The 21,125-nt window shown below is 43.2% G+C and overlaps 1 protein-coding gene and 1 pseudogene across 14 annotated transcripts in view; both read right to left on the bottom strand.

Annotated features, from left to right (window-relative positions):
- Positions 1-157: 157 nt before the first annotated feature.
- ZFP2 (ZFP2 zinc finger protein) overlaps positions 158-21,125 on the bottom strand; it is a 52,928-nt gene continuing 31,960 nt past the window's right edge. For 9 of the 13 annotated variants that reach the window (XM_030824773.1, XM_030824776.1, XM_030824764.1 and 6 more), the window contains 2 exons: positions 16,566-16,654; positions 7,491-9,661 (listed from right to left, as the gene is read on the bottom strand). In XM_030824773.1, the coding sequence (XP_030680633.1) occupies positions 8,199-9,661; positions 16,566-16,635 (1,533 nt within the window). In that variant the 5' untranslated portion in view covers positions 16,636-16,654 and the 3' untranslated portion in view covers positions 7,491-8,198. Of the gene's footprint in view, positions 1,148-1,927; positions 1,991-2,253; positions 2,362-7,490; positions 9,662-16,565; positions 16,655-21,125 lie in introns of those variants that run through there. The other 4 variants (XM_003279551.3, XM_012504660.2, XM_030824806.1 and 1 more) reach the window with 2 other exon arrangements.
- LOC100605958 lies at positions 18,093-19,232 on the bottom strand (annotated as a pseudogene). The gene has a single exon (XR_001115208.2). The product of XR_001115208.2 is annotated as a phosphatidylinositol-glycan biosynthesis class F protein pseudogene (transcript).

The following is a 21,125-nucleotide window of genomic DNA, read 5'->3' on the forward strand; positions in this document are numbered from 1 at the left end:
TGTCCTGCTTGGCACCTCAGGACAGAGCCCATGGTGGCTGGCGGCCCCTGGAATTTTCGGGACGCAGAACGCTTCGTGCTTGGGAACTTCTCAGAGGTGGGGACGAGGGAGAGGAAGGCGCCTGGATGCCAGGAAGTCTCCATCTTGGACAGCTGGGTGGTATTTAAGAAGGTGGTATTTATTTTTGTCGACCATATTTTGCAGAGACTGGCAAGGATGAGATGATGCCTAAGAATATCCAACTGGAGATTCTTAGTTGCTTTTGAATAGGTAATTTGCATGGAGCTCAGGAAGGAAAGATGAGAGGGTTTTCACTTTGTTGGTGGTTAAAAAAAGTCACGAATGTGACCTGTCACATATGGAATTGTTGGGCACGTTTTAGGAAGCAGTGTCAGTGACTACAGCATTCTCTTTGGAGTTTTATTGAAGATTTCATTCTGTAGACACTTTGGGGCACTTATGTGTCAAGTGCTTGACAAGGCCAGGGTCAGCCGCTGTGCAGCCCTTGTAGCAGTTCCCAGCGACCCGGCAAAGCACCAGAGGGAGAGGATGTTGTGTGAGTTATCGCTGGTAACCCTTCTCTCCCCTCCCTCGTGACTCCAGGTCACTCAAACTGGGCTCCAGAGACTAAGAACCCCGAGTCCAGGGGCTGGAGAAATAGCTGTGAAAACCCTGCACTCATGGAGTTTTAATTGTACTAGAGGAGGGGTCAGACAAGTAGAAAATTTATCTGGTAGTGATAACACTACTGTTAGGGGTTAGGGTGTGATGGGGCAGGGAATTATTTCAAGCAGCAGTTTTGGCAGTTCTCTTTGAGGAGGTAACACCTGAGCAGAGATTTGCATACAGTGAGGGAAGAAACGATGTGACTGTATGGGTAAAGTGCCTTCTAGAGGGACGGAACAGAAATGCTGACCAGAGAGAAGTGTGCTTGGTGAACTCCAGGCTTGGCAAGGTCAGTATGACTGGCGAGGGCCCATTGAACAAGGAAGACTGCGAGATGCTGTTGCAGGAGTAACTACAGGCCTTGAAGGAAGGAAATTTGGATTTATCCTGTGCCTGGAAATGATTAGATTCGAAAGAGTGACATGGCTGGGCACATTTTGATAGAAGCACTGGTCAGCTTCAAAGAAGGCAGACGGTGGGGCTAGAGGGGATACAGAAAAACCAATGAGGAGGCAATGACAGCAGTACACAATTACAAGTAGCCTCCCACAATTATATAACCTTTCCACAAGGCATTTGCTTTGAGAGCCTAATGATTCCAAGATATTGAAGGGTTCTCTGGGTGCTATGCTCACGAGTTTGGATATTATTGTTTTCAGGAATATAAGAATGATAACATGTATTGAGCACTAACTACATGTTGGGAGTTTTTTTGAGACAGTTTCGCTTTTGTTGCCCGGGCTGGAGTGCAATGGCGTGACCTCGGCTCACCACAACCTCCACCTCCTGGGTTCAAGCAATTCTCCTGCCTCAGCCTCCCCAGTAGCTGGGACTACAGGCATGCACCACCACGCCTGGATAATTTTGTATTTTTAGTAGAGATGGGGTTTCCCCAGGTTGGTCAGGCTGGTCTTGAACTCCTGACTTCAGGTGATCCGCCCGCATCGGCCCCATAAAGTGCTGGGATTACAGGCGTAAGCCACTGCGCCTGGCCATGTTGGGCACTTTTATAAGCACTTTACATTATCTAATGCAACCAAAAACTGAGGTTTGCCCTATTAATAAATGAGAAAACTGAGGCACTGATCTGTTAAGTGCCTTGCTCAGGTCCCATGTCCTTAGAACCAGGAGTCCTTCTCCTATTGATGTTGGAAGGTTCAAAAGTGCTCTTATTACTTGTCACCCAGATGGCAAAGAATGACATACAAACGCCCAAGTCTTCCAGAACTGAAAACAGTAATAAAACCTTCATTTATCTGACCCATTTGTCCTGGTGATGCTGTCGTCTGTTAGAAGTACTTAACAGGTACCCTTCCACAGGCAACTAAAAAACAAACAAACAAACAGACAAAACTATTCAAGCTGAAGAGAAGCAGTGAAACCTCTGATATGAAGCCTGACACACCCTTTGGCTTTAGCCAGGACTCACACACTATATTGTTCTGAGCATTCACTGAGGAAGCCCCCGCTTCTGTCAAGGATTCTCATCAGGAACCAGTCTCCTCGGAGAAAGGAGGTTAAAATGTGGTCTGGAGAACCCCTTTCTCTTCTGCTCTATTAACTACGGATATGCAAATGAACACTTACATTTGACCAAGACCTCCATCACCAGTCTGTTTACTCTTCCCCAGGACAGTGGCTGCTTGCCAGTAATTGCTGGTGTCCATTTGCTGAGCCCTGTTGGGACCCTTGAAGCTGAAATAATAAGATCTTCCTTTAGCCTCATTTTTTCCCGCTTCTTGACTTCTACTTTATGCTTAAATCATGCATCTCTTAGAATTTCCTGAATATACACTATGCTGTCTTAGCCTCTCTTGCCATTACTCCTATTCTTCCCTGCACCTTCTCATTTCCTCCCGTATTCTGTTCACCCAACTAGTTCACTCTTATGGCACTGTGTGCTAGGAGCTACTTGACAGCAGAGACCAGGCATCATTTACCCTGGAATTCATAGAAGCTGACTTATGCTAGGAGCTCAATAAATGTTAGTTGCTTGAATGAACTACACTATGAGTAGGAACATCCTTGTCACAATAACATGCAGCACAGGCCAATCACTTATGAGTCCCTTGACCACAGACCATCAGATCATGCCAATGTGTATATAGGCAGGGAAATAACCTACCTCAATTAAGTTATAAGCATTCATAAATTTTTCAGAGACCCTTCTCCTCCAGATCTGTTGTGATATTTTTCAGGAGCCAGAGGCAGTTGGAAGCTATGCAGTATCTAGGTGAGGGGTACTGGCACCATATTCTGCAGCTCCACTTTTATTCGTCAGAACCCTGACTGGTAACCTCTTTAAATGCCCAGAGACCCATTTCACAGAGCTCAAGTGGAGGGAATGGCCCTATTTGAGTATTTTGAATGAATGATGATCCAGCCATAGAGGAAATACCCTGGTCACCCAATTCTCTATAGTTCCAGAGGGCGCTGTGTTTCTTGCTACCTTCAAAGTCACCCTAGTGCATCCTAACTCCTGGTTTATTTCAGACTTCCCTACCTTGAGCTCCTTCTGAGCTCTAAATCACTAGCAACTACTGAGTAGGTGCTCAGTAACTATCTCATGACATACTGGTCATATCTGTCACAGTTTGCTGCACACAGGCCCGACTGCATGGACAGTGATCACATGGCAGGCCTCCTCCCACCAGCTGACTGGATGGGTACTTAGCCAGAAAAGGTGACTTGTGAGGCTTGTCTTAAAAGGATGATCTGGACCAAATGGGTTTCTTTCATGGAATTTTAGAATTAGGACAGAGACACTTGGGTGTTATAAGATGAAAGTTCACTAGATACGAGAGCTGATGCTGACATCTTGGGTCATGTGCAAATTTAATTGTAAACAAAGGAATCCAACCACCAGTGAGGGGATGGACAAAGCAGTAACAGAGCCCATGTGGTGGTGGTAGCAGTGGCGAGGGGTGGGGGACAAAGACAGAGGGAGAGAGCATGCACACATCCTTGGCTGCTGGTGATTCCCAGGTGCCACAAGGCCTGGCTGTACTTTAAGTTACCAAAAATCCTCATATATTACTGAAACTTCAGGGCCGGGCGCGGTGGCTCACGCTTGTAATCCCAGCACTTTGGGAGGCCGAGGCGGGTGGATCACGAGGTCAGGAGATCGAGACCACGGTGAAACCCCGTCTCTACTAAAAAATACAAAAAATTAGCCGGGCGTGGTGGCGGGCGCCTGTAATCCCAGCTACTCGGAGAGGCTGAGGCAGGAGAATGGCATGAACCCGGGAGGCGGAGCTTGCAGTGAGCCGAGATCGTGCCACTGCACTCCAGCCTGGGCGACAGAGCGAGACTCCATCTCAAAAAAAAAAAAAAAAAAAAAAAACAAAAACAAACAAAAAAAAAAACTTCAGTTCTGCCTGAGAACGGACACTGAAATGAAGGGTCCTCTCTCCCAGACCCTTATACTCCCAGTACTCCTCCCAGTTGGTTGGATTCCTTTGCTTACAATTAATTAAATTTGCACATGACCCAAGATGTCAGCATCAGCTCTCATATCTAGTACTTTCATTTTCTAACACCCAAGTGCCTCTGCCCTAATTCTGAAATTCCACGAAAGAAACCCAATTGGTCCAGATTATTATTGTTTCACAAATAAAGAGCACCCTTCCCTTCATTCCAAGTTTGGAGGCTGGAGGAGGATGGGGCAAATCTTTGACACTGAGATTCTCCATTCTTCTGCCTTCGCCTCCTTCCACACACACACATTTCTCAACTCAGCATGCAGATCCTGGGTCTCCTTGCCTATACTCAAATACAAACCACTGGAGTTAGAACAGAAAGAAGGGGGAATAAAACATCAAACTAGCCATATCCTCAGGAACTTAGATTTTTAATAATCTCTCTTCTACAGGGTCTCCTCCTTCCTCTTCAGATATTTTTTTCTTGTTCCCCACATGATCTCAAGAGAGCACTAGAAGGGAAGAAAGGAGGCAGACAAAAGAAATGGGTGGAAAACAGATGGAAATGATAATGACAGCAGCAAAATAAAGGCTCAAAAGGCAGGCACAGGACAAGAGAGAAAGCGAAAAATGAAGGGTTTTGAAGCCTAGGATGGATGCAATGACTCAAAATTGGTAAAAATATTAACCCTGAGAGGTCACCTAGCCAAGAGAGACTGGATGCTGAAGCTTCAAACAGTTAAGAGTTCACAGGAACTTCCTCCATTGCCACCCACGAACATCTTCTGTACCCATCACTTGTGGATTCACGTCTCTCTCAGTGGAGTTTCCCTCCTCCCGTTGAAAGCAATCCCTACAGCCTCCACCTGTGTTCCAGATCTTATTTTCCCACCTTGAGCTGCATTGTCCCCTCCTTTCTGTACCTTCACTCTTCCACACCTTTTTTCAGTTATGAACATGCTCAATCCTACCTTAAATCATACAAACACTTCCTGGCAGATTGTTGGCTGGCTAAATCAACACCATTCTCAACCCCCCTTTTTTTGTGCCTGCCTCCTCTGTAGAGGCTGGAAGGGTTAAATACTTCTTTCCACAGCCTTCCTTGTGCTAGGGGTGGCCATGCAACACAGCTGTGGTCAATGAGATGTAAGCAGGAGTCTGCTGAGTGGCTTCTGGGAAAAACTTTTCCTGATCAAAGGCACTGATGTTGCTGGTGCTCCCCTCCCACTTCCCTCCTGCCTTGAATGCAGATACATTACTTGATACTATGGCCATCACGATGTAACCATGATGGAAACCACGTTAAACTCAAGACACTGAATTGTTTTATGTGTGAACAAGTGACAGCCACTTCCAGATTTGTTATGTGAGAAAACCAAATCTCTACTTTCTTACACCATCACGGACTAGACTTTCCATTGTTGGCAGCCCACAGCTCTTCTGATACGCTCCAAGCCCCAGCCTCCCTCTAGTTACCTTTCTGAGTTTCTCCCACCTCAGTAAGGCTCCTAAGTTCTTTATAACATTTAACCCACTCTTCAGCCCACTCAAACAGAGGTTTTAAGCCATCTGTCTTAAACTGATAGCCCAAACAAAAGCACACAGTTCTATTTTTTTTTTTGAGACGGAGTCTTGCTCTGTTTCCCAGGCTGGAGTGTAGTCGCACAATCTCGGCTCACTGCAAGCTCCACCTCCTGGGTTCATACCATTCTCCTGCCTCCTCAGCCTCCTGAGTAGCTGGAACTACAGGCATGTGCCACCATGCCTGGGTATTTTTTTTTTTTTTTGTATTTTTAGTACAGACAGGGTTTCACCATGTTAGCCAGGATGGTCTTGATCTCCTGATCTCGTGATCCGCCTCCCTTGGCCTCCCAAAGTGCTGGGATTACAGGCGTGAGCCACTGCAACCGGCCGACATAGTTCTGTTTTTATCTTTGCCCTCCATAGCATTTCACAGTATTAACTATTCCTATCCCTGTGTTAGAACTATCTTTTTACCTTTGTGGCACCAACTTTTGATTGTCCTATTTTTCTTTTTTGCTGTTTATTCCACTTAGCGTCTACTGCTTCCTCATTTTACCACCTACCCCATCAATGACAGTCCTGCAAATGTGTTTCCTTTATCACTTACTCTGCTGCCTATCAGGACCCTTCCTTCGGATGTCCCACAGACTCATTGAAATGTACCCAGAGTGAACTCATCATTGCCCCATAAAATTGGGCAACTATAGGTGTTTTTAATTATGGCAACCTTATCTACCAAAGTAAGAACTCCAAGTCATCCTAGATTCTTCCTTCTCATTCAAGTGGCACATTTAGTCATTTACCAAATTTCCTAGATTCTGCTTGTGATTGCTTGTATTCTTCCTCTCCTTTCCCATCATACTGCCACTTTTTTAGTTTAACCCTTATAAACCAAAGAATATATCTTACTCATTTTGATTTTCTAATCATGTCTAACATATATTTAGGACTTGGTATATGTGTGTGAAATAAACAAAGCTATCTCAACTACCACAATAACTATAGATCTATAAAATCTCTCTATATTGTTTTGAGTATGTTTTTGAGGTGCAACATTTTTGTTTAGAGACAAAGTTCTTATTCTGTTGCCTAGGCTGGAGTGCAGTGGCACAATCACTGCTCACTACAGCCTCAACCTCCTGGGTTCAAGTTATTCTCTCACCTCAGCCTTCTGAGTAGCTGGGACTACAGACATTCGCCACCATGCCTGGTTAATTTTTTAAAAATTTTTTGTAGAGACAAGGTCTCACTATGTTGCCCAGGCTGGTCTTGAGCTCCTGAGCTCAATCATCCTGCCTCAGCCTCCCAAAGTGCTGGGATTACAGGCATGAGCCACCTTGTCCAGCCTCAACATTTTGTTAGTAGGTCAGATGGCTATGTCTATTAGTGTTCAGCCCCTCTGTCTTTTCTTTTCCACTATGATAGCCAGAATATGACACAAAGATATGTGATTCCTTTGTACTTACAGGACTATATTATTTTCTAAATGATCATTTAACAACAGTTTAATAACTATTAATTGAGAACTCAAAACAGCATGCTATTGCATTAAGATTTGCATACTTGGCCGGGCACAGTGGCTCATGCCTGTAATCCCCGCACTTTGGGAGGCCGAGGTGGGTGGATCACAAGGTCAGGAGATTGAGACCATCCTGGCTAACATGGTGAAACCCCATCGCTACTAAAAATACAAAAAAATTAGCCAGGCATGGTGGCAGACACCTGTAGTCCCAGCTACTTGGGAGGCTGAGGCAGGAGACTGGCATGAACCCAGGAGGTGGAGCTTTCAGTGAGCTGAGATCAAGCCACTGCACTCCAGCCTGGGCAACAGGCAAAACTCCATCTCAAAAATAAATAAATAAATAAATGAAAAGATTTGCATACTTATTCCATTAATTTATGGAAACCAGCCTGTAGTTAGGGAACAAAATAACAATGCAGGGGAAGATTAGGGGCATGGAAGGGTACTAGGAATTGGTAAAGGTAAATAATTTTGACTAAAAGCATCCAAGGAAAACAGATTGAGGAACAAGAGCATCTAGACAGCATACAGACCACATAAGATTGTAAAAGAACAAAGATTTCCCAGCATTCATTATATTTATAGGGTTGTAGCATTTTAGAGCTAACACAGCTCCTACAAGATTTCTAACTCCAAAATCATTCATTTACCAAATAAAGAACCATAACCTGGTGGAAGCAGGCAACTTGTCCAAGGCAGTGGCAGATTAGGACTACACACCAGGTCTCTGGCTGTCCAGTTAAACACTCTCACATTTTTCTCTCCAGTGTAAAGTCTCTGCTGGCCAAAGGAGAATGTGCAGTATGATATAACAGAACTTATCTTCAGCATGAGTCTTGTTTGTATTAGCTACTTAAACCTTCTGAAATAAAGTAAGTTATACCTTCTGAATCAAGATTTCTCTACTTTTAGATGGATTCTCTGCAGTGGTATTATCTGATATGATATACTGTACTTCAACTGAAAGATTTCCAGAATCATTACATTTATTAGGTTTCTACATTGTATGTCTCATATGACTATTACTGAAGAGTTAATCACGATGTAGGGGCCAGTGAAAACATTCCTCACGTATGAGTTCTTTGATGTCGTGTAAGGTTTGTACTCCGGCTGAAGGCTTTTCCGCATTCGTTACACTGATAGGGTTTCTCTCCTGTATGAGTTCTCTGATGCACTGTAAGGGATGAATTCTTAATGAAGGCTTTTCCACACTGATCACATTCATAGGGTTTCTCACCAGTATGAATTCTTTGATGTTCAATAAGGTAAGCACTCTGGCTGAATGCCTTTCCACATTCATTGCACTCATAAGGTTTCTCTCCAGTGTGAATAACCTGATGCACAGTGAGGGATGATCGTCCAGTGAAATGTTTTCCACATACCATACACTCATAAGGTTTCTCTCCAGTGTGAATTCTCCGATGTTGAGTTAGAGATGAATTCTTACTGAAAGCTTTTCCACACTGATTACATTCAAAAGGTTTTACTCCAGAATGAAGTCTCTGATGTTCTATAAGATACGTACTTTGGCTAAAGGATTTCCCACATTTGTTACATTTGTAGGGTTTTTCTCCAGTGTGATTACGCTGATGTAGGGTAAGAGTTGAGCTCTTACTAAAGGCTTTTCCGCATTGGCTACACTCATAGGGTTTTTCTCCAGTATGGCTTCTCTGATGTACAATAAGATGCATGCTTTGACTGAAGGCTTTTCCACATTCATTACATTCATAGGGTTTTTCTCCTGTATGAGTTCTCTGATGGACTGTCAAATTCATACTTTGGGTAAAAGCTTTCCCACATTCATTACATTTGTAGGGTTTCTCTCCAGTATGAATCCTTTCATGTTGAATAAGAGACGAATTCTTATGGAAGGCTTTGCCACACTCTTTACACTGATAGGGTTTCTCTCCAGTGTGAGTTCGTTGATGGACAGTAAGATTCATGCTCTGACTAAAGGCTTTCCCACATTCATTACATTTATAGGGTTTCTCTCCAGTATGAATTCTTTGATGTACAGTAAGGGAGGAGCGTTCAATGAAGTGTTTCCCACATACATTACACTCATAGGGTTTCTCCCCAGTATGAATCCTCTGGTGCTTAAGAAGGGATGAGCTCTGGCTGAAGGTTTTGCTGCACTGATTACATTCATAGATCTTCTTTCCTACAAACATTCTTTGAGTTTTAATTAATTCAGAATTTTGTTTGGCATCTTCTCTATGTGAATTACAATTATGGGGCCTTTTTACCATAGGAATGTTTTGTTGTGTATCAAGGATTGAATCCTGCCTGGAACATCTTTCAAATTCATTACCTCCACATACTCTCCTCTCAGTGAAGGTTTCCTTATGGGTAACTGCCACTTGGCTCAGATGACTATCCTGTTGTCCCTCTAACCAATTGTTAGGTTCCCAGGTTTCCCCTAGAGTAGAATGCCAGATACCTTCCCTTTCCATTGTTACCCCATGGCATAAATCTTCAGTAATGCTGGGCTTTGGAGTTGGCTCTTTGGTTTCAAGTCTTGTCTCCCGGTCTGGAAAAAAAAAAAAATTCAAATGCACATTGGTTTCTGTGCTAGGAGACTGGAAACTGCGTAAGGTTGGAATAAGAAAATTAAACTAGCTATCAAACTAAAATAACTGTTGAGCACATTTGAGAGTTTTCAAACATGTACCCAAAATTAGGTAGAGAAATAGGAAGGGAGAGAAAGAACAGTAAACTAGTCCAAAGATAATAGGGGAACTGAAAGCAAGAGATGGCAGATGTACTGGGTAAGCAGAGAAAAGAGTGAGCTCATTCAGGAGGGATGGACAGTGAAGGCACTGACCACTGGAGTTGGCTACATAATGAAGATGGAACTAAGGAAACATATGCAGAAGAGCTGGGATTGGGAAAGGCAGATCAGGAAACCCTGCACACTGTACCTGGTATTCCTACCAGAAGTTTCTTTCCTCCTACGAGGCCACCTAGAATCCTACACCAAATTAATCTTCCTAAAATGTCACAGTGTGACACAGTGTAAAGATTGCTGACCCAAAGTCAGACAAACTTGGATTCAAACCCTGGCTCTTAACACCATCTTAACTAGTTACTTGTCTCACTGGGTCTGAGGGTCACAGATATAAAATGAGGATTAAGAAATATGGTCAAGGCTGGGCCTGGTGGCTCATAGCCGTAATCTCAGCACTTTGAGAGGCCAAGGCAGGTGGATCACTTCAGGTCAGGAGTTCAAGACCAGCCTGGCCAAAATGGTGGAATCCCACCTCTACTAAAAATACAAAAATTAGCTGGGCATGGTGGCAGGCGCCTGTAGTCTTAGCTACTTGGGAGGCTGAGATGGGAGGGTTGCTTGAACCCAGGAGGTGGAGGTTGCAGTGAGCTGAGGTAGTACCACTGCACTCCAGCCTGGGTGACAGAGTGAGACTCTGTCTCAAAAAAAAAAAAAAAAGAAATATGATATAGGCAGTAAATAAAGTGAAATATGATAGGAAGTAAATAACAATCTATGTGGTATAGTTTGGATGTGTGTGCCCACCCAAATTTCATACTGAAATGTAATCCCCAGTGTTGGAGGTGGGGCCTTATGGGAGGTGACTGGATCATGGGAGTGGTTTCTTATGAATGGTTTAGCACCTTCCACCTTGGTACTGTCCTATCATGAGTGAGTTTTTGTGACACCTGGTTATTTACAAGTGTGTAGCACCTCCCTCCTCACTCTTGCTCTTGCTTTTGCTTTTGCCATTTGATGTGCCTGCTCCCCGCTCACCTACTGCCATGATTGTAAGCCTCCTGAGGCCTCCCCAAGAGCAGATGCTGGCACTATGCTTCTTGTACAGGAACTGTGAGCCAATTAAACCTCTTTTCTTATAAAGTACCCAGTCTGAGGTATTTCTTCATAACAATGTGAGAATTGACTAATACAGAAAATTGGTATGGGGAAATGGAGAATTTCTATAAAGATACCTGAAAATGTGGAGGTGACTTTGGAATAATTGGGTAACAGGCAAAGGCTGGAAGAGTTTGGGAGACCCTGAAGAAGACAGGAAGATACAGGAGAGTTTGGAACATCTTAGAAACTGGTTAAATGGTTGTGACCAAAATGCTGATAGTGATATGGACAGTGAAGTCTTGGTTAAGGTCTCAGATGGAAAGGAGGATCTTACAGGAAATTGGAGGAAAGGTCACTTTTGCTATGCTTTAGCAAAGAACTTGGCTGCACTGTGCCCCTGCCATAAGGATCTGTGGAACTTTGAATTTGAGAGAGTGGTGATTTAGGGCATCTGGTGGGCGAAATTTCTAAGCAGCAAAGCACACAAGAGGTGGGTTGGCTCCTAAGAATCTATGCTCAGATGTGAGAACAAAGAAATGACTTAAAACTGGAACTGATATTTAAAAGGGAATAAGTGGGAAATTTGCAGCCTGGCCACGTGGTAGAAAAGAAAAGCCCATTTTCAGGGAAGGAATTCAAGCAGGCTGCAGAAATTTGCATGAGTAAAAAGGACACAAGTACTAATAAGCCGAGACAATGGGGAAAAGGCCTCAAAGGCATTTCAGAGACCTTCACAGCAGCCCCTCCCATCAGAGGCCTAGGATGACTGAATGGTTTCCTGGGCCAGGCCCAGGGCCCAGTGCCCTGCACAGCCTTGGGACACTGCTCCCTGCATCCTAGCTACTCTAGATCCACCCATGGCTGAAAGGGACCAGGTTACAGCTCAGGCTGCTGCTTCAGAAGGTGCAAGCTGTAAGCCTTGGCAGCTTTGATATGGTATATAAAGCCTGTGGGTATACACAGTTTAAAAGTTAAGGCTTGGGAACCTCTATCTAGATTTCAGAGGATGTATAGAAAAGCCTAGGTGTCCAGGTAGAAGCCTGCTGCAGGGGCAGAAGAGGCCACACAGAGAACCTATACTAGGGCAGTGCAGAGGAGAAATGTGGCATTGGAGCCCCCATGTAGAATCCCCACTGGGGCACTGCCTAGTGGACCTGTGAGAAGAGGGCCAGTGCCCTCCAGACTCCAGAATGTAAGATGCACTGGCAGTTTGCACCCTGCATGTGGAAAAGCCAGAGACATTCAACTACAACCCATGAGAGCACTGCAGGGACTGAATACTGCAAAGCCATGTGGGCAGATCTGCCCAAGGCCTAGGGAGTCCACCCCTTGCAGCAGAGTGCCCTGGATATGAGATACAGAGTCAAAGAAAATAATTTTGAAGCTTTAAGATTTAATGACTGCCCTGATGGTTTCTGGACTTGCATGGGGCCTATAGCCCCTTTCTTTTGGCAGAGTTCTCCCTTTTGGAACAGGAGTGTTTACCCAATGCCTATACCCCCAGTATATCTTGGAGGTAACTAACTTGTCTTTTATAGGCTCATAGGTAGAAGGGACTTGCCTTGTCTAAGATGAGACGTGGACTTCTGAGTTAATGTTGGAACAAGTTAAGACTTTAGGGATTAGTGGAAAGGCAAGATTGTATTTTGAAATGTGAGAAAGACATAAGATTGGGAGGGGCCAGGGGCAGAATGATATGATATCGTTTGGATGTGTGTCCCCACCCAAATCTCATATTGAAATGTAATCCCCAGTGTTGGAGATGGGCCTTATGGGAGGTGACTGGATCATGGGAGTGGTTTCTTATGAATGGTTTAGCACCATCCCTCTTGGTACTGTCCTCCCTCTCATGAGTGAGTTCTCGTGAGATCTGGCCACTCAGAAGTGTGTAGCACCTCCCCCTGCCACTCTCTCTTGCTCCTGGTTTCATCATTTGATGTGCCTGCTCCCCTTTTGCTCTCCACTATGATTGTAAGCCTCCTGAGGCTTCCCTAGAAGCAGATGTTGGCACTAATGCCTCCTGTACAGCTTGTAAAACCATCAGCCAATTAAACTTTTCTCGTAAATTACCCAGCTGGGCGTGGTGGCTCATGGCTGTAATCCCAGCACTTTGGGAGGCTGAGGTGGGCAGATCACCTGAGGTCAGGAGTTCCAGACCAGCCTGGCCAACATAGCGAAATCCCATCTCTACTAAATAAAAAAAAAAAAAAAAAAAAAAAAAAAAATTTAGCCGGGTGTGATGGTGTGCACCTGTAATCCCAGCTACTGAGGAGGCTGAGGCAGGAGAATCACTTGAACTCGGGAGGTGGAGGTTGCAGCGAGCTGAGATTGTGCCATTGCACTCCAGCCTGGCAACAAGAGCGAAACTCTGTCTCAAAAAAAAAAAAAAAAAAACCCAAAAATAAATAAATGAATAAGTTACCTAGTCTCAGGTGTTTCTTTAGAGCAATGTGAGAACAGACTAATACAGTATGTAAACTACGCTTTGGGAATATACTCCTCTGGAACATAAAGTACCAGAACATACATGAAACTTAAACTCTTTTTTTTTTTTTTTTGAGACAGAGTCTTGCTGTCGCCCAGGCTGGAGTGCAGTGGCACGATCTTGGCTTACTGCAGGCTCCGCCCCCTGGGGTTCACGCCATTCTCCTGCTTCAGCCTCCCGAGTAGCTGGGACTACAGGCGCCCGCCACCTCGCTCGGCTAATTTTTTGTATTTTTAGTAGAGACGGGGTTTCACTGTGTTAGCCAGGATGGTCTCGATCTCCTGACCTCGTGATCCGCCCGCCTTGGCCTCTCAAAGTGCTGGGATTACAGGCGTGAGCCACCGCGCCCGGCCAGAAACTTAAACTCTTAAAGAAGGATGACACAATCTAGATGTTTCTTCCCCTTAAACTTTAAGCAGGCTGTAATTCATTCACAGGGGTACGACAGTCCTAAGGGATCCTACCATTTCCTAAATATGCATTCCTTAAAGATGAGAACTGGTGGTAGGGACAGGCAAGGGGATCTGCTGAACTGTTTGAGAGGAGGCTGGAAAAGGACCTTGTAGCTACTCAGACTTCCATTTTCTTAGATCGTATTTCTTATCCCAGACGAAATAAGGGGTAGAGGACTGGAACTGCAACCTGAGAATCAGCTTTCTGATTGCTGATCAACGTCAACAGAGAGAGATCAACACTGAACAAACAAACCAAAGGTCTGTGGGCACAGGCTTTCCTGTGAAGCAAGAAATAAGCATTAACCAGGCCTCTTTCTTCCAACCTGATCTGCTTACGTGAAAAGACAGAAAAAGTGGAAACACAAACAGGCTCCATGTCCAAATCACATACCACCAAGTAACCCCAAATAGAGGACCTGTCAAACTGAGTATGAAAATACCAGCAGGTGGCCGGGCGCGGTGGCTGACACCTGTAATCCCAGCACTCTGGGAGGCCGAGGTGGGCGGATTACGAGGTCAGGAGCTCTAGACCATCCTGGCTAACACGGTGAAACCCCATCTCTACTAAAAAATACAAAAAAAATTAGGCGGTCATGGTGGTGGGCGCCTGTAGTCCCAGCTACTCAGGAGGCTGAGGCAGGAGAATGGTGTGAACCTGGGAGGTGGGGCTCGCAGTAAGTCAAGATCGTGCCACTGCACTCCAGCCTAGACAACATAGTGAGACTCTGTATCAAAAAAAAAGAAAGAAAGAAAGAAAATACCAGCAGGTGACATGGGAATTGGCAGCTCCCTGTAGCCCCACCTCTGCATGGGGGTCAGCCAGCCAACTCAAATTCTTTGGGAACATTTAAGGTGCTACGTATTAAACAACATAACAAGCAAAGGAGAATCCATTTACACTATTAGACAAATACAAAGTCCAGACAGAACTGCTTCTATTCAAAGATAAATTACACACAGAAAATATTAAGTTTGGAAACTATGAAGTGGTCCAGGAAATAAATTTTAAAAATAACGAAAACAGGAGAATGAGAAGAAAAAAGAAGTATAAAGATAAAAAGAAGAAAGAAAAATGTTGGGAGAATAATTAAGTGCTTCTAGTCATCAAAAGACATCATAAAAAAAGATAAAAAGCTGAGTGCAGTGGCTCGCGCCTGTAATCCCAGCACTTTAGGAGGTTGATGTGGGAGGATTTCTTGAGACCAGGAGTTTTAAATCAACTAGGGCAACATAGTGAGAGCCCATCTCTACAGATAATTTAAAAACTACCAGATCATGGTGGTGCACACATGTGGTCTCAGCTACTCGGAGGCTGAGGTGGGAGGATCGCTTGAGCCCAGGAGTTCAAGTCTGCAGTGAGCCGTGATCACGCCATTGCACTCCAGCCTGGGAGACAGAGCAAGATCCTGTCTCAAAATATAAACATAAAAATAAAAGCTAAAAAAATAGAAACTACCTACTGGGAGAAGATATTTGCAACACATGACCCACAAAAAACTAGAATGGAGACTTGGAAAATAATGCTTATGGAACACCAAGCCCACTAGAAAAATGGGCAAAAGACTTGAATAAGCACTTAAGAAAAGGAAGCCTGAATGGTCTGCAAACGTAAGCAAAGATGCCCAATCTCAACAGTAACCAAGGGAAAGCCAATTAAAGCTGCAACAGGATGCCATTACCACATCCGCCCAAGTAACAAAACGTAAAAATTTAAACTGACAGCTTCAGATTTTGGAAAGATGCAATAGTGGGAACTTCCACATACTCCTGGTGGAAATCCCATCTGATTCAAGCATTCAAAAAATAGTTTAGTACAGCCTAGAGCAAGCACATTGGCTGACATAGCAAGTCTACCACTAGGTACATGCACTTAGTAACTCTACCTTGCAACAGTATGAGAATTCATGATTCTTCACATAGCATTGTGTGTAACAGCAAAAACTGGAAACATCACAAATGCCCATCATCAAAAAATGGATAACAAGATTGTCAAGTGTTTATACAATGGAATAACTGACAACAGTGAACATTAATAAACTAAAGCTACACATATCAATATGAATGAATAAGCAAAGGCACATTATATGTATATATGTGTGTGTGTGTGTGTGTGTGTGTATATATATATATATATATATATACACACATATATAAAAAGATTCAATTTAAAGTTTTAAAACAGACCAAAACCAGATATATTGTTTAGAGATTCAACGATAAATGGCAACAGTACAAAGAGAGGGAAAGGAGGTATCACAAAAGTCAGAATACTGGTTATATCTTGGGTAGAGAGAGGTAAGAGGATGTGAATGAGGAGATGCACACAAAGCATTTCCATGGCACTAGCAATGTTCTGTTTCTTGATCTGGGCTCTGATAACTGGATATCTGCTTTATTATTATTATTATTATTATATTATTATTATTTTGAGATGGAGTTTCACTCTTGTCGCCCAGGCTGGAGTGCAATGGCGCAATCTCAGCTCACTACTACCTCCGCCTCCTGGGTTCAGGTGATTCTCCTGCCTCAGCCTCCCAAGTAGCTGGGACTACAGGGACTACAGGCATGTACCACCATACCTGGTTAATTTTGTCTTTTTAGTAGAGATGGGGTTTCACCATGTTGGCCAGGCTGATCTTGAACTCCTGACCTCAGGTGATCCACCCACCTTGGCCTCCCAAAGTGCTGGGATTACTGGTGCGAGCCCCCGTGCCTTGCCTGCTTTCCTTTTTCTTCATTTGTCTTTATCATTATTAACTAAAAAGAGAAGCAGAAGGGCACAGTGGTTACGAAAACACTAAGATGAAACTTCGGACTTTCGAGTTAATGAACTCAAAATGAACTCTGGAGCTCCACCACTATTAGCTGTGCGACCTTGGGCAGGTTTCTCTTTTTTTTTTTTGAGACAGAGTCTCTCTCTGTCGTCCAGGCTGGAGTGCAGTGGTGCGATCTTGGCTCACTGCAAGCTCCAACTCCTGGGTTCACACATTCTCCTGCCTCAGCCTCCCGAGTAGCTGGGACTATAGGTGCCTGCCACCACGCCCAGCTAATTTTTTGTGTTTTTAGTAGAGATGGGGTTTCACCGTGTTAGCCGAGATGGTCGTAATCTCCTGACCTCGTGATCCGCCTGCCTCGGCCTCAAAAAGTGCTGGGATTACAGGCATGAGCCACCACACCTTGCATAGGTTTCTTAACCTCTCTGTGCTCTATTGTCCAAATTTGTTAAATGGTACCTATCTTATAGTGCTGATATAAGAACAAAAGTTAGTTAATATTTATAAAAGGCTTAGAAGAGTATGTAGGTTTTTGTTGAACAGTGCAGATTTTACACATTCTTCTGTGTATGTATTTCAAAAATCAAATTAGAAAAAGAACACAGTATTTGCTATTCTGGAAAATATTAATCATTTTAAGTTCAAACATATTTTTGTACTACAGAAAACTTAATAGTAGAATTCAGTATACCTTCATGGAATTTAGACTTAAAAGTTAGTTCTGAGGAGTTGATGCTTATGAAAAAAAAAAAAAGATTACCTACAAACTTTTAAAAAACTGGCAGAAGAGATTTTCTCAGGAATACAGGATGCCGAAAGACAATGGGGCCATGCCTGCAAGAACTGACAGCAGACTGATGTGACTCAAGAACTCCACATGGTCAGCACTCCACACATGTGCAGAGAAAGGCAAAACACAGTCTTAAATATGAAAGATTCAGTAGTAACGGTACTCCTAAATCATTTCTGCTATTATTTAAATATTCAATTTGAATAAAAAATAAACATGAATGGGGAAATTAGTTTGGGTATAAAAAGACTGGCAGGGACATGCTGAATTACTTCAAGGATGAACCTTGAAGACATTATGCTAAGTGAAATAAGCCAGTCACAAAAAGACAAATATTGCATGATTCCACTCATATGAGGTATCTAGAGTAGTCAGATTCATAGAGGCAGAAAGCAGAGGTTACCAGGGGCTGGCGGAAGCGGGGACTGGGATGCTATTGCTTACAGGTATAGAGTTTTCATTAGGAAAGATGAAAAAGTTCTGGAGATAGATGGTGGTGCTGGTTCCACAACAATGTGAATGTATTTAAATGCCTTCAAATTATACACTAAAAATGGCTAAAATGGCAAATTTTGTTACATATATTGTACACATATACACAAAAACACAAAACATTACAATTAAAAAAAGACACCTAAAGAATTACATTTCAACTATTTGGGAAATCCTCGTGTTTGAAAATTAAGCAGTGGATTTGTAAACTCTGAGAAGTCAAAGAGGAAATCACAATGGAATGAGATAGTATTTTACGTGTTACAGCCAAAGCAATGCTTAGAGGAAATTCCATAGCTTTAAATATTTTTTTTCTATTATAAATACTTTATTTCAACTAGAAGGTACAATCTCTCAGGGGTTTCATAGTTTAAAAAGCTACAATCACACCCTGTTGTAACTACATAAAAAACAGTGCTGTAAATGGAACTGCTTGGCTTTGACCATACACATTTCTGCATAGCCCTTACAGAATCTGCACAAAGAAATATCTCCCTTTGCTCCAGTTAATTGTTCTTGTATGTAAGTTGCTTTCTATTCCAGTATATCCAGAGTGGTGAAATAACAAGGCCAGCCACGTAGCCAAATGTCGCTCCAAGCGTACAGGAGATGGGCCATACCTGCCATGGTCTTTCCCAATCAAGGAATAGGAAGTTCTCCAAGCCATGCTCCTACAAAACTAGAAATTGTAGTGATCTGGAGACTATTCTCCCATATGGATGTAACTCCATTTCTACTGAAAACTCTTAGCCATGCTTTGAGGTTTGGTCCTAACAAACATAAGCAAGGCACAATAGTGAAAGTAGACAAAATAACTGCAAATAAAAATGTTTCCAATGCCAACTCTATTAGTGGTGCTCCATATAGAACAAAAATTACGTGAAAGGAGAAACAAGACATAAGAAAGTAGACACGGCATTTCAAAAATCTGGTTACCTTGTGTGATAATGAACTTCTTTTAGAGGATGTATTTGGTTTCACTACTAAATATAGGACTAGACTGACAGCAGTTACAAAACCAGAACAGATGCACAACCATGTCAAGTGTGTTTCCAATATTGAGAAGTTCTCCAAGAAGAGTGATGGAATGAAGACACTTAGGATAATTGAAAATATGCATAAAGATGGGTATACAGTAGTCTCTTGATATCGGTATCTTTCATGATATTTTCTTGGGTGGCTAGCTAACTCTCCTGCCTGCAGAAGGAGCTTTAAATGTTTTTACAGTAAATAAGAATGGCCCATAATCTGTGACCTATGTTTCCACCTTAAGAAGTTAGACAAAGATTAAATTAAAACCAAAGTAGAGGATCCTCTTCCTGATAAGGTGGAGTAGGCCTATTCCACCATGTCTCTTCCACTGATAAACCTGAACAGAAAGCATGAAGCAATTATTTGAAGGCCCTGAGAAGTAAACAGTAGCAGGTGAATTGGGGAGGAAGACCAAAATCCAAAACACCACTGAACTAGTGGTGAGCTTACTTTTTTTCCTCAGCTGTCTTCTGTACTAAACTTATACAGCAATCTGAAAACAGGCATTGAGGCAGGAGAAGGCAGAGGAGGTTCTCCAGGAAAAGCTCTAGGGTCAGTTCATAGAGCAGGAAAAGGGCTTCTAATGCTTAGAGAGAGCAGGGGGAATTGCCTATTTTTTCCCCTTTCTCCGTTCTATTGCACCCCAGCACTTAAGCAATCCTCTGGTGGCTGCTGCAACAGCAGTGCCACTGTGAGCTGACAGGAGCTCAAAAACATGAGGAGAGGGTCCTTCTTCCCCAAGCAAGGGATCTGTGGTCCCAAGAAGGACAGCAAGAAGCCCCACTTCATCTTCTTTTCTTTGTCCTCCTGCTGTTTGGCTCTGCATAAGGACAGTCACTGGAAGTCACAGCACAGCGGGGCAACTACAGGCCCCTGCATTGTAGCCAGAAGAGTCAAAAGGACAGCCACAGGGAACCTGAAACTACTGCGGACATAGACAGGGGAGAATTTGGGAAAATGACCTTGGAAGTTATTTAAGAACTCCTGGGCTCACCTGCGAGATACGTATGCATGAATCTGACCCCCTAAGCAGCACATGTGGGCTTAGAATAAGAGGGACCGCTGGTTAAATTCCATACTGGCCACAAAGTGACACACATGTGAGCAAGATTCAAGCAACAATGTAAAGTCTCTGACAACCAAACTGACACGGAAACCACAACCCACAGAAAGCTGGTTGGACTTTGTAGTCTGAGCTCAACCAGGTTGACTGCCCGCTAACACAGAAATATCAACATTTTCTGTTGGATTTCAAGAAGACATAGAGTTTTATAACATAATATTCTAAATGCCCATGATACCTTTTGAAGTCACTGAGAATATAAAGACCCAGGAACATTTCAACTTACATGGGAAAAGATCACCAACAGACATCAAGTGAGATGATACAGTTATCTTACAAGGACTTTAAAGCAGCTGCCTTACTTGTTCCAACAAATAAGAGTGAACATACTCTAAAGAAATAGAAATAAAATCTCAGCAAAGGAAATGAGCATATAAAAAAGAACTAAGTGGAAATTCTGGAAGTGAGAAATATACAATATTTTTTATTTTTTGAGACGAAGTCTCACTCTGTTGCCCAAGCTGGAGTGCAGTGGCACGATCTCGACTCACTGCAACCTCCACCTCCTGGGTTCAAGTGATTCTCCTGCCTCAGCCTCCTGAGTAGCTGGGACTACAGGTACGCGCCACCATGCCCAGCTAATTTTTGTGTTTTTAGTAGAGACGGGGTTTCACTATGTTGGCCAGGCTGGTCTTGAAATCCTAACCTCGTGACTTACCAGCCGTGGCCTCTCAAAGTGCTGGGATTACAGGTGTGAGCCACCGCACCTGGCCCTACAGTATTTTTAATATACAAACACTTATTTATCGATATAGAAAACAGAAATCTTGCTAAATAGGTCCAACAGCAGAGGGGTGAAAAAAGGAAATAATTGACTTGAAGACAGATTAAAAGAAATTATTCAATCTGAACAACACAGACAGAAAAGATTGAGAAAAAATAAAGATGAAGAGCACCTCAGGGACGTATGGGACAACAACAAAAGATCAAATATTTGTCTCACTGGAGTCCCAGAGAAGGAGAAAATGTTTGGTGCTGAAGAAGTATTTGAAGAAATCATGCTAAAAGCTTATATTT

The sequence above is a fragment of the Nomascus leucogenys genome, chromosome 2 (genome assembly GCF_006542625.1).
Source record: "Nomascus leucogenys isolate Asia chromosome 2, Asia_NLE_v1, whole genome shotgun sequence".
Taxonomy (NCBI): domain Eukaryota; kingdom Metazoa; phylum Chordata; class Mammalia; order Primates; family Hylobatidae; genus Nomascus; species Nomascus leucogenys.